Source organism: Saccostrea cucullata, unplaced genomic scaffold (genome assembly GCF_032062105.1).
Source record: "Saccostrea cucullata isolate Sc308-1 unplaced genomic scaffold, CSIRO_AGI_Scuc_v1 ctg2753, whole genome shotgun sequence".
NCBI lineage: Eukaryota > Metazoa > Mollusca > Bivalvia > Ostreida > Ostreidae > Saccostrea > Saccostrea cuccullata.
Window position 1 is genome coordinate 48,230 of NW_026934721.1, and position 14,414 is coordinate 62,643.

General features: G+C 33.0%; 1 protein-coding gene across 1 annotated transcript; it reads right to left on the minus strand.

The window, feature by feature from the left end:
- Positions 1-1,761: 1,761 nt before the first annotated feature.
- LOC134241220 (centrosomal protein POC5-like) lies at positions 1,762-12,294 on the minus strand. The gene is made up of 11 exons (XM_062723286.1): positions 12,197-12,294; positions 10,972-11,113; positions 10,548-10,691; positions 9,863-10,134; positions 8,090-8,160; positions 5,235-5,433; positions 4,477-4,656; positions 3,707-3,860; positions 3,096-3,295; positions 2,628-2,846; positions 1,762-2,142 (listed from the first exon to the last, which is right to left on the minus strand). The coding sequence occupies exons 1-11, from the start codon at positions 12,272-12,274 to the stop codon at positions 1,990-1,992; spliced, it is 1,812 nt and encodes a 603-aa protein (XP_062579270.1). The 5' UTR covers positions 12,275-12,294; the 3' UTR covers positions 1,762-1,989.
- Between the last annotated feature and the right edge of the window lie 2,120 nt (positions 12,295-14,414).

Sequence of the window (14,414 nt, forward strand, 5' to 3'; positions counted from 1 at the left end):
ATTCGGATTTACTCGAGTCCCCTATGAAAGAGACTTACATATCTAAGATAATACTGAAAAAAATTCAAAGATAAAATACAAAGAGAGAACTACTCAAACGATTATGTTTTTCGAAAAGACAATGAATATGGAAAGGCTAATAAATGTCCTTCAGAAAATCGAATTGGACAGGTTAAAATAAAAGATTTGGGGGACAAATTAAGCTTCAAGCCCGAAAGAAAACGACTTTACAACAACGAACCCAGTATGTATATGGAATCATGCAGAAGAAAGAGTGGCTTTGACTCGAAAATGTAATACATTTTACCACATCATAATATAAAATACATGGCATTGTAAAATATGTTCTTTTGTAGAATGTATTTTTATGGAGTTTGCACTATTAAGAGTTGTTTTCTGGTTTTTCAAATTGAAGTACATGAACATGTAATGTAGATACCAAATTTTTCCTGCATGTCTGGATTTTAAAAATTGCATGCGGGTTAAATATATAATTGGTCACATTTTAATGTTCATTTGGTTTATATCACTATTCACTAGAAATATAAATCTAACACTTAAAAGGATATTTGAACAGATCGACTACTTTCGCCGGGTCCCACACAACCAATTCCTGAAAAAACGATAGCCTTTTACGCCTATATGTCAGCCGATATGAATGAAATAGGAAGTCATCATACCCTCATCTTTGATGTGGTTAAAACTAACAAAGGCAACGGATTCCATGGGAACACTGGTGTTTTCATTCCTCCTAAGAGTGGTCTTTACGTATTCTCCTGGACGCTTATAGTAACTGTCGGTGCCTATTACTCAGTTGAGCCGATTGTTAACCATGACGCCATGGGGTCTGTCTATCAGGTTGGATCTGGAAATTATGCTCAGGGGGGTACGACAGTGGTTGTGTTATGTAACAAGGGCGATAATATATATTTGCGAACAAGAAACCAAAATAATGCAGGTTCCATTACAAGTAATATCAGCGGAAGGACGTCATTCACTGGTTGGAAAATTTAAGATTATTTGAAATTTCCTAGAGTGCGAACCACTACATTTATTTTAGGAATGGCTATCTATTTTGTTGGGTATGCAAGGGCATCAATGATACTTTAAAACGTAAAATGAGTTATGCGTTTCATCGAGCATTTCCAACAATTGTTGATGTCTGGTATAATTAACACAGAAGACACTGATTCCTTATATTTATTTTCATGTACATTTATATGTAAATCAAGTCAAATTGTTAGCAGAATTTTTTTTTAAAATGATGTCTTTTTAAATTTAAAAAACACAAGGTTTTCAATGGTCTCCACCCACTGACGTTAGACACAAAGCCAGCTGCAGCAGACTGACATGCATGTTAGGCCTCTTACATTGTACTTGGTGAAAATCAAATCATACACCTTTCAAATAGTTATAACAGACACAATGATATCTGTTTGTCTATTTATAACAGCAAAACTTAGCCAGCATTCCAAGAATGCTATGATAAATAATTAACATTCTATAAATTTGTATCATTTTATTTTTTACAAATATTAAAATAAATACATCACAGATATTAAAAAATACTAAAAAACGTAATTTCATGCTGCAATCAATTTTTAAAGACCTTGCAAGGCATAAGTTCAAATGGTTTATAATGAGCATTTAAGTTTTGAGTTGTGTGAATTACCATTTCAATTTTATTTCTGACAAATTTTCATATAAAATTTAAAATTAAATCAATATATGGAAATAACCCTAAGGTTTCCAAAGTAACTTTAAACAAATTTTTTTTTTCATTTTTAAGCCTAATTATTAAACTGCATTTGAAAATTCCAAATATGTTTTGAATACTCCTAAAGAAATTCATTACATTCTCTCATTCTGTCAGATCTAAATCAACTGTCTACAGGAAAAAATAAATTAAAATTCATTTTAGCATTTCAGTACAATTATTTTCACAATTAAAAAATTATACTGTACATATCACTAATTAACTAATCTCTATCAGTCCACTACTTTAACAGTCTGTATGTGGGCGGGGCCAGTTGAAGCCTGACCTGCTATCTTCCTATGGGACACGCCCCCTTGTGAATGGTCAGCTAATGTGGACGTTTTCTTGGAGGGGTATTTTACTGCTGTAGCTTTTCCTATGGTTTCCTGCAATCAAAATGGGGAAGAGTTTATAAATTATTTTATAAATTTTGGGATAAACATTTTACCTTGGGATCATGAAGCATATCTTGTTTAGTTTAAAATCTGTATCTTTTGTAAAATCTGTACCTTGTGTCATCAAACTGATGTAATATACATATTAAGAGTTTCGGTTTACAATAATAAAGTATAACAATCTGACAAGTATGAATTAAAATTTTGACCTAAGTCCAAGTCTAGTTCATTATTCTGGGGCCTGATATTTAAGTTCAAACTATAGTGATGCAAATAAATTTTTAATATTTTAGCTTTAATATGTATTTTACATATAATAATTTCTAAATATTAAATAAAGTAATTGTACATTTTGACTTCAAACAGTTTTTTTCCTTTAATCATTAAAATTTAATCCCACAAAAAATAAGCTATTTTACAGCTGCAATAAAAGTCAGGAGTGAAATACACACAATACTTGTATCTGTTATACTTGCCTTGGTAACAGGTTGATGTCTTTCCACTATGACAGAACTCATAGGCGGAGCTACACCATTGACCCCAAGGTCAGTAGGTCGTGACCCTCCAGAGGAGGCTGGCCTAGGTGTCTTAACTCCGCCCCTTGACCCAGAACTTGGTCGATGACTGTCAATTTTACTTGTAACTTTAGCTGGAACTATTTTTCCTTTTTGGGAAGAAGATGATTTTGTAGCTGCCTGTATATTGAATAATAATAATTTATTGATTAACATGTAAATTCTGTGAAGAAAATAAAATGTTCTCAATGAATTTCTCAATCATTATTTTATTCTGTTGCTATTACTCTACAAATAGATGCAAAACAAAAAGAGTTTTCATGTACTTAGGTATTAAAGATGGTTCCTACATTCAATAAAAAATGAACTGGATGTATTACAGTAATACTTTATTTAAATAATGATTGTCAAACATCAAGCTATACCTACCATATTTGCTTTGGACTGTGCCATACTAGATAGAGTAGTTGACCTTGACCCCTGACTTGTTATGACCTTGGGTGCAGAGGCCTCGTATCCTGGATGTGAAGTAAATATAGGTTCCTGGGGGATAGTCTTCGGGGCACTGAAATCCTTCTCTGGGAGGCTGCTCTCTAAATTATCCGAAAAATCTCCAGACGGTCTGTTTTCTGTTGTAAAACAATACACTAAAATATTTATTAACCACATATAAGTAATGGCTAGTAAAACAGAATCTGATGGCCAAGAAGATCAACTGACTCTTGTGTTTGCCCTGCAGCAAAACATGTTCTTTATTTTGTCAATTCATTCCTTTTTTTTATTCTGTTTGTTTCATTTTTAATACATCATTATCAAAATTGTGTCACTACAGTACACATATAACTCCATTAAAAGATCATACTGTTATCTGTAATAAGAACAATATCAAATGCAATAACTGTAGACATAATTTTTTCAACTGGGTCATAATGACAATTTTTCGCGGAAAATTTATGACTGCGTACATAGCCTTCATTAATACCACGCAGAAAAAAGTACTTCTACAGTATTTGTGACTATTTTTGGAATGTATAAGCTACCTTTTTGGTCATCTTTGTTAAATACAGTCATGGCTTCGAGGTTAAGTGCACACACTCCACGCATGAATGCTTTCTTCATGGTTTCCTCGTACTGCTCTCGTTCCTTGTGAAGCTTACATATCTCCTCGCGGGCAGCATTTAAGGACTCTGTCAGCTGTGAAGATAAAAGTAGTACAGTTAATTCTTATTGACTTATATGGGGCAGAGAAAAACAGCCTTGTGATTTTAAAATTTTCATGTTATTTAGGTTCAAATACATAAAGAAAGAACAAATTAGGACTTCCAAATAAATCTGTCATATCTATATTGTATGGTGAAAAATTTTATTTTATGGTGAAAAAGAAAGAAAATATTAAGCACAACTCCTTTCACCAAAATAAAATAAGATGGATTTAGCAGCCATTCCATCAAGATAATTGAAAAAAATTTCCACAAAATATCACTCTTGAGAAATAAAGAGAGCTTTTGGAAGCTTAACTTGCTAGATGACGATCGTCACCGAGTCTTAGTACATACAGTAAACCAATTCATTCTAAATAAAATATTAATCAGAATTGTTTCTAGGTTGATCCAAACATTTCTGGGACAATAATTGAAAACAAAATTTCTCAATAAATATCTCTCTGCAGAAAAAAGAGGACTTTTTAAGGCTTAACTTTGCATTATGAGATTTTCACTGACCCTAATAATATATATTTAAACAATGGGTTCTAGCTAAAACACTGATCAAAAAGTTTCTATTTATAACAGATAATAGCTTCACTTCTTACATCTGCTACTTTAGCCTCATAGTCGTTGGTCAGCTGCATACAAATCTCCTGAGCCTTGGCCTGACATGCCTTCTCTACCCGGGTCCGCCATTTGTTCTCGATCACAGAGTGCCACGCCTCCCAAACCTTCTGTTGTAGCCTTCGCTCATGGTACCGCTGGGCCAACTTCTCTGCAAATTTCTGGGCATAAAAAAAATTAAGAAATTTTTACAATAAATGATAAATAAACCATACCACATTTATCTGTTACACAAATAAGCATTTACTCCCCTTTAAAAATAACATAGAGAATATCTTCCTTACGGACAGGCAAAACTATAGATAAATGTTCCTCTTTCTATCAACACTGATCTTTAAGTCAGAGTAAACAATGAAACTACTTTACTTCTCTCTGAAGGTAGCTTTGTTTATCTTCAATTTAGACAAACAAAACAACACACCTCTAATATTAAATCAAAATGCTGCATCTTCCACTTTCTTCCTCTTTAACATACACATGATTTTCCAAACCATTAAAACAACAGAGTTACTCCCCTTTTCACAGCAACATGCTGAATAGATGCACACAATTAAAATAAAAGATCTTCAGATCATCATTAAAGTATCTTCCTGTGAAAAAAACACCAGACTTGCCTCATTTATTACTTCAACATGCTGAAATGAGCTTCCAACCACAGAAATAAAACAACAGACCAACCTTTATATTTCAGATCAACATGCATTTTTAAAAGTATCTTCCTAAGAAACTCCAAACTTACCTCCCTTTTGAGATCCACATGCTGTATTTTCCACTCTGAGAACGTCTTCATGGTGTCCTGTTTTTCCTTCTGTTTACTGAGGGCCTGAGTCAGGTTCGATATGACCTGGTCCTTTCTCTGTATCGACGTCTCGTACGTGTGGAGGAGCTCCTTCATTCTCTCCATCTCATTCTGGAGGTTCCTTCGTTCCGATGCAGAACTGGAAGGTGGAGAGAGAGAAAAACTGAGAAAGACCATAAGTGGAAGAGAATTTTCACAGGAATTTTTAATACTTTACATGAACAGGATACAATCTACTGGGTAATTAAAATTTGATGTTAGATACTCTCCCATACTTGCTACATTAACATCTAACAACATCCTAATCATAGAAGGTCACGTCAGAGGTCAAAGAATGAGTGCACTTAAGGTAAGTCACTCCTGAAATTTGTTATATCAAGGATTTTTTGAGAAGTATATTTTGAATAAGTACTCATAAAGTGTAACTCAAAATCGCAAAGAAAATAGGGGGTCAGTGTGCATCCTACTGATCTACGGTACATTTAAGTTGACCTTTTTGCACTTAAATTTCATCTCTTTGGTTAATTACTTTAACCCTTATTATATTTGATTAGATGTAAGCATGGCAATAAATACAACCTTGTTTTACGTAAAATAGTTTGAATAATATTTATCATTAAACAAATCTTGCAAATTAATGCGCGTAAATTATTGTGTGACCTTTTTGCACTAAAAAATAACATATTTGGGGTATTAAAAAACTTAATAGGCAATAAAAAATTTTCTTATATCAAACTTTTTACGACTTGAGTGCTGATCAGTCACAAGTATCGAGTAGTTTAAAATAATGAAAGAAAAAGGTGGGGTCAGTGATGTTAATTTTGAAATATTTGTCAAAATATGTGATTTTCAGGCAAAAAATGGTGTAAATTTGACCTTGACTTCTTTAATATATTTTCAATTTTTGGAAAAGTTTGTTGAGGGAAGGTGTAAAACTTAGTCTAAAAATATAAATTAAGACCTATATTAAATATATTTAGCAATATCAAAACGGAAAATATTCTCCGAGTAAAAGTATGTGAGGCTAAATTTCCATTACATTAAATTTTATAAATGTGCAGATTTGCAGAATTTTCTGCTAAATATCCTTCCACCAAAAGAAATAGTCCCTCATAAATCTTACTTCTTTGTAGATTTTTGAGCAGTTTTTTCATTGAATGTTAAAAAATTTACATTGTTGAATTTAAATATGTTATAAAAATTGAATTTTGATTAGTAGTTTTGAAGTAAAAGCTTCTGCGTGAACTTTTCTAAAAAGCTGACGAGTGACTTACCTTAAGCTATGAGAGTTGGATCCCGATGTCTTGCGCAAAATAAAATTCCAAAATTCATTAAATTTATGTTTTATAGGTATTAAACAATATCTTAAGAGCAGGTTTTGGTATATTATATTACATGAAAGTATCAAATAATGCAGAGCGAAACTAGCTTTTGAGACGGGGGTCTAACAGTTTTGTCTCATTTCTATTGTTATTCATATGCATACCAGTTTTCAACGACTTTGTTTACATCGAGCCGCAACTTGGCCATTTTTCTTATTTGCACAGAATATGTATTTTAACTTAAACTTATACATATCCAAAGGACAATGTTGGCCAAGTTGCGGCTCATATCTAATTTTCAAAAAAATGTCCCCAAACTAGGGTCGAAATAGCTAGTAAATTAACCGGTCACTGAGCAACAACGATTGATATTATAATCACCTTTCTCACGTGACCTTCTGCTGTTCGATACGCTAACGCTTTCATTGAAAATTTCATTGTGTTTAAGTTTCTGTTGTGACATTATCTTTCGTACTTCCAACTTCAAACTATGGGAGATTTTTGCACAAATTTTAATAGGGTTTGAAGATAATGTGTCTCTTATTTACATGTAACATTATGCTTTTCATTAGGGGTGTTTTGAAAGAATTCTGGTATTGACAGTGTCATTAGTAAGTACATGTATAGGCTTATTCGCCTTTGTATAATGGTCTGCCGAGCGAGACATCTATCCCATCCCTTAACATTAGAATCATTTAATAATTGTGCATCATAAAATCAACACAATCTCTCTCTCTTTCTCTCTTCTCCGATTCAATTTGTCGTGCGAAAAAAGTCATAAGTGCTAATGTTGACATTCCACAACCACGCGGTTTAAATGTCTCCGCCTATTTGCGGATACCTTAGATTCGAAAGTGGTCCCGTCCAAATTTCTGGAATTTAAGGCTTTTACATGTTCTTTTTAATTACATTTTCTGTAATTATAGAAATATGTTTGACAAAAAATTCTAGAAATAAATATCAAAAGCATATACTTGCACATTAATCATAGATTAATTTAGCGATATATTGTAATGTTAAGCTTAAAATGGGTAGCCGAAAAGGTTCTAAATGACGTACTTAAGTGCACTCATTCTTTGGAACAACTCTAGATTTATACGCTCCAATAACGTCAACAAATACCCAATGATTTGAAGGTGACGATTAGATTGGTTGTTTCAAATTTGACCTCTGACATGACCCTCTCTGGGATGTTGTTAGATGTTAGTGTAGTGAGTATGTGAGCAGATCTAACATCTAATTTTAATTAGATTGGAACATGAAAGTACATTGTTTTAACAATTTAATGAATCTATATGTAATCATAAGGTCATCTTCTAGAAGGAGATATGCTCACATCTTCTTACAAATGAGCATGGTTAAATTACATGTACTTACCCCAGTATATTCATCTTAAGATTTGTCCAAAAATGAAAATCATAATTTTTTTTTGAATGACAAAGACTTCATCAAAATTCATTTCCAAGTTCTTACCACTCCTGCTCCCTGAGTAGAGTCTGTTTACACCTCTCCACAATTTTGATTTTGGCTTTACTAAACTCAGCCTACAAAAGCAATAAAAAAAATACATTTTTTCATTCAGTTTTTCCATCATTTGAATTTAAGCTTGAAAACATGTTCTCATGTAGAAAGTTCAGCTGATACTGAAGCTCAGTTTAAATACATGTATACTTTGCATTTTAATTTATTTAAACTAATCAGTTATTAAATAGAGTACCAACATGATTGGCTAATATATAAATGTTAGTTTCGAAATACAATTGTATATAAAAAAAGGATTTTTTTTCAAGCTTTATTAAAGAATACTTAATAAATGTAATCATATACAATCAATAATGAGAATTAAAGTAGTTCTATACTCGCACTACGTCACTTACGAATAGTAAAACCGGAACCGCGCTTCCTTTTTCCGAGATGAGATTTTTTAACTGTATTGGTTTGACTTTTACTTAGCGTTTTAAATATCCAGTAACGATTTTGCTGGAAGTCGGTCGCGTCAACAAACACAGATTCTACAGTTTAAGGATAAATTAATAAAATAAGAGAAGGCTGGGAACAACTTTCGGTTAACAGAAATAAATAGGTAATAAAACGATATTTCTGTGAATGATGCATGTTTTATATGCCGCGCCGAAAACACGCACCATTGACATGCTACATCAGAACATGTATCAAACTATCGTGGCCACTATTGTCGGCGACCAAGTTTAAGCTAATAGTGATAATTCGGAAGCAAAGTAATGACTACGATTTGATTAGACAATTTATGGATTTTACTTATCAAACATTACAAAATTTACTTTGAATAATAATTATTGCATTAAACGCATACCCCCCTCCCCCAACCTGCTTCCTGTAACCACGAATCCCAATGCAAAATTTTCTTTTAATTAAATATAAGTACGGTATTTGACAAAAGTTGACTCACTTGCAGCATACTTAGTTACTTTCTGTAACAAAATCATCCAGTTTCTGAGAATCAGTCAATTACTTTCATTTTCATCGTCTCCAATTTACAGACAAGACTTACTGTGTTTTATTTATTTATTTTTTTTTTTTTTTTGAGTAAAATAAGATAAATTTTAGGGACAATAGGATTTAGGTGTGTATAATAATTGTTTTAAATTATGTACAACTTTGTTAATACAAGTATACACTCAAACAACAGTATTACAGGAATATGTGGCAATATATTACTTCTGGAAGAAAGAAATTAGGGGGGTCCCTTTAGTGTAGAGCTCATACCACGAAAAGTAATGCGTCAACATATATTTTTTTTCAGCTAATTCTTTTTCTTAAATATAATTTAGTAAAAATAATGTAAATTTACAAAGTTTGAGTCCATAATTTTTTTTAAATGACCGAGATTGTCCTGTGAAGCATATTTTCTCACATTAAATTTTGATACAATCGCCAAACAAAGTGCATCTATTTATAATAATTCATGCAAAACAAGGATTACATATTGTTTACTTACATGTTTCTACTCTAATTTGGGTATTAAAGTTGAATATTTAGACTTTAATTAATTTATATTCAACAAAATCTAGGATAGGTAAATTTTCAGTATTTTACATTTCGGGGTATATACTCCGATAGGCTATAGCGGAAAAGTAAACACGTTGACATATCATTTTTCTTGTGTCTATCCATTGCTGGGATGTATGTCTATCTTATAAAAGCAGATTTTTAAAGATTGAGCCCATTTAGTGCCGAGTATAGAACTACCTTAATGATGTTAATTACCAAGACATTCTTTTTCAGGTCTGATGTCCAATGATCCAGCACGTTTTCCATATTAGTCACGTCTGGGTCAATACTTGACACATATTCTGTCTCAACTGTGGTCTGCTCCCTTGGAAATGACCTATGACCTTCACTTTGAAATGACCTATGCCCTTCACTATGGAATGACCTTTGACCCTCACTGTGGAATGACCTTTGACCCTCTCGATGTTCTGATTGGCTTGTGTTCTTGGAATGGAATAGCGGGGGTGGGACTTTTTGCTGTTCTTCTTCTGAAATAAAAAATGAAAATTTACAACAATTTTTTTTTTTTTTTTTTTGTACAAAGCTCATGTTCCATGAGAATTAGTTGTTTTATATATTTCAGATTCTCCCTATGAATCCATCTTTGGGAGAAAGGAGATATCTACATTGTTTGGTTTCATCTTTTTCAATGAACACTCAGTTTGATGGTTTTCATTACTGAGTCAGACCAAAAATTGAGGAAAGCATAAATTTACAAAATTTATTTGACAATCACCGCATGTACATTGTACCATGATTATGTTTATAAATGGAAAGATTTGGACAAACTTTATAACAAAGATTTTCTACACTTGGACATTGAAATTTCATCCCCATAAATATGAATTAAAACATTGCATACGTCTTTAAACAAGTAATGAATTATTTATGAACCCAATACCTGCTGACATTTCATTCCTAGGTGTTTCTGGATCTGACTGTTCAGAAAGCTGGGAGTTGATTGGACTTTGACCAAAATCCGGAAGCTGTGATTCTCTGGTAATCTTGACAACCACTGGTGTAGTGTCTGGGTCATCTTCAGATTCTGAATTCAAAAATATAGTTCTTACAAATAATTTCTGTGGTAAAACTAAAAGAAAATTACAAGATGAGCAAATTTCTCTTGATTCTCCAAATATTTTCTGTTAAAAACTACATCTAGATTATTGTCTCATCCAATATTTGTTTTTGTGAGTACAGTACATAGAATCACCTCCCCCTTTTTTCAGGCTTTTCACCCTTGATTGTATCAACATGTGTCTTTAACATGAGGGCATACAACACACACGTTAAGGTACTTTATTTATTTATGAAGATTTCAGTACCTTCCTCTCTATGAACTTGAACCAGTGTCTCTCTCGTTACTTGGTGAAATGTTTCCCTGACCTCGGTGATGGTTTGTGGGATATGTTTGGGGTCGTAGTTAGGGACGACCACCGCATGCTTCAGAAGTTCCTCATACTCCTCCTGATACAAAAAAGAGTCAATACAGTAAAACACGGTTATAGCGAAGTCCTGGGGACCTGTTAATTTAATTCGCTATATCCGTAATTCGCTATATCCGTTATTCGTTATATCTGTATAACGAATTCGTATAACCTTTATAGCGAATTCGCAATATGCATGTTTTTCTTCAAGTATTACTACCAAATATGTTAGGGAAGCAAATATTACAAAACATACATTGGATAACTAAGGTTTTATTGTGAATTGAATTTTATATACAAATGCTGAGAGAAAATATAGTCAGTTCAATTATTCAAAATTTGAAATCTTTGAAAGTTCGTTATAAAAGATGTAAAATTCATTATATTTAACCTCAGCGGGACTCAAATTCAGTTCGCTATATCCGTAAATTCGTTATATCAGAATTCGTTATAACCGTAACTTTTTACAAAGATTTGTTAAGAATTTTGCCGGGGACCAAGAAACACTTCGTTATATCCGTGAATTCGCTATATCCGTGTTCGTACTAAACGTGTTTTACTGTATAACTTTTTTACCTCTTAACATCAACTAGTTAGCATATATCCCCTGGCAATACATGTATATACATATACTAGTCTACACATATTGTACTATGCATATTTTAATGACCAGTCAGGATCGAGACTGAAATTAATCATTTTTAAAAATGATGATTTCAAATCATAATTTTGATTTTTTATAATGACTCAAAATCATCATTTTTTTTCATATAATGATCAGTCAGGGGCATAACTCAAACAAGTTTAACTTATCAAAAAAATAACTCAAATGAGTTATTTTACACACACAAAAATAAAAAAAAATCAAATATTTTTTTGTCCCGAATCCTACTTCAATAATTAATCATTTTTCAAAATCATGATGGATTTCAATCTTACCCCTGACTGATAAAAATAATATTTTTATCAATAAAAACAGTAAACCTAAAAATAAGATCAAAACAGCACTTAAAAATGTCTTTGTTAGTTCACTTGGGATAACAACATGTAAATAACACCACATCTAATAAAGAAAGTTTGAATCCACCCATCAATTTCTTTGATCCCCCTCTCAGTAACTTACCATCAATCTGCTGGACACAGAACTCCCTGGAGAATCCGGGGGGAGATCTGGCAGGCTCTCCTCATCCACTGAAGACATGGCAGCTCAGCTAGGATCTATTTTTAAAAAATGGCAAAATGATTTGATCAAAAATATTATCTCTATTCATACTTCATCAGTCTATGTAGCACTTTCGAAGCAGCCCCCTTTCTTATCATCATCAGGGATTAGAAAATTGTTTAATGTTCATCATGTCTCAGTGTGATCTACTCCAGCATTCTAGAGCTTCATAATGAGATACTTTACACTTGGCATATTCAGAGACCAGGGGATGACAAATCCCATTGCCTGATGCCCGGGGCTAGTGAATTTTAGGGGTACATGTATGCAAGTGAAATTTTATCAACCACTTGCCCGTGGGCAAGTGACTTATCAAAAATATAATTTATTTGTAGGCCATAAATTTAAAGCTGGGCATAGGGGCTTGCATGATTTACTCAGCATTTGTCTTCCTCTTTTTTTGAAATATCTATAAACATGATAAATACAGAATTAGTTTATGGTAGGGAGAGCAAAAATTCAGGTAGGGCAAGTCAATTTTGACCATGTACTTGCCCTTGGACAAGGGCCTTAAAAATCTATTTGTCAGCCACTGCAGACATTAAATGAAGCTCTATTTAATTATTTGGAAGCCTGATTTAAACCAGCCAAACTTCTTGTCTGTGCGTATGACAATGATAAGATAAAGGGTCTGGCTTAATCAGACTGATATTGGCCCAATGGATGCTCTTCTGATTTATTTTTTTAGACAGAAACACACGTACAGTTATATATGATGTACACAATACATCAAACCTGGCTGACTGCCACACATGTATAAAATGTCATGGCTTTAATCGTTTGGGTAGACTTTACTTCACCGGTCCCCAGATCTGCAAGATCCTCGCGCTCATTGGACTATGACGTAACAATTACGTCACTCAACTGAAATGGGTTAAATTTGCAAACTATTCGACTGATTAAGGTTAGTCCTTGCACTAGCATTCGACTGATTAGGGTTAGTCTGCCACCCATCCAAGAGATTAGGGTTAGTCCTCGCACATAATTCGACTGATTAGGGTTAGTTTAGCATCTGCCCATGAGATTTCTTCTTCTTCTTCTTCTTCTTTAAGTGCATTCTTCGAGAATCGAGTATACTCGCACTTGTTCATCTGAACATCTTAGTCCTTGCATACCATCCGATGGATTATGGTAACAGTGACTCGTTCTTTTAGATAAGTTAAGAAATTCAGTTCTTTCTGTAATTTTTCGAGATCATAATTCAGCTACAAAGGCATTTCGTACGTTTGTTTACATGGAAGAATGGCAAAGTCTGAAAGAAATGACACAAAGCATGTGCCACACACGCTTTGTTCAGAACTATTCTTTGTCGATTTTTTCCATGAATATAAACAATATTTCTTAATTTTTTTCAGAGAACAGGGTTAAAAACGAAGTGTTAAACTAAACTTTTAACTGTAGAAATCGATTTTGGGGTCAAAAGGCCAAAAAAACCTCGTATTTAAATTTTTTTTAATTGCATTACAGCTGCACTGTTGACTATTAAACTACTAAAGTAGCAATAGCAAAATGTGTATAGTACATCTAGAACGCGTCTGTAGAGAAAGGAGTATGTCTCAACATTCAGCTACTTGAGACTAGGCAGAACAGAATGCATTCATAATTTATCATTTATTTTAGCAATGATGTATGAGTAGCAGATAACTTATTCCGAAATTTGCTGTCAATGTCAGTTTTAGATTCTGAACAAGCTGAAACATGTCTACTCATTCTAAAACCCATTTCCCCTTTGATATCATTATTTTAAAAATTGAACATTTGGCATATGCTGATAAATATTTACCTGATAATCGTATGATAGAATTAAAATGTTCTAAAAAGCTTTTAAACAGCAATTTTTTCTCACAGTCTGAGTCTTAGCGGTGATCCACCACCATGTTTTGTAAACAATATTCAATTTCGTACAAGTTTTGTTATCATCGATTTCATTGGCTGATGAATTGACAATAGTATTTAGAGTGATTTTCAATAGATAAGAAATATCCGGATTGTTGATAGCAAGCTGTAATCACAGGCCTCTGAATTTCTATCAATAAGCTGTTATATGATTGGTCAGAGTGATAAATATACCCCCTGTACAAATACACGTGTATATTACAGTGAATATAACTGATCAATC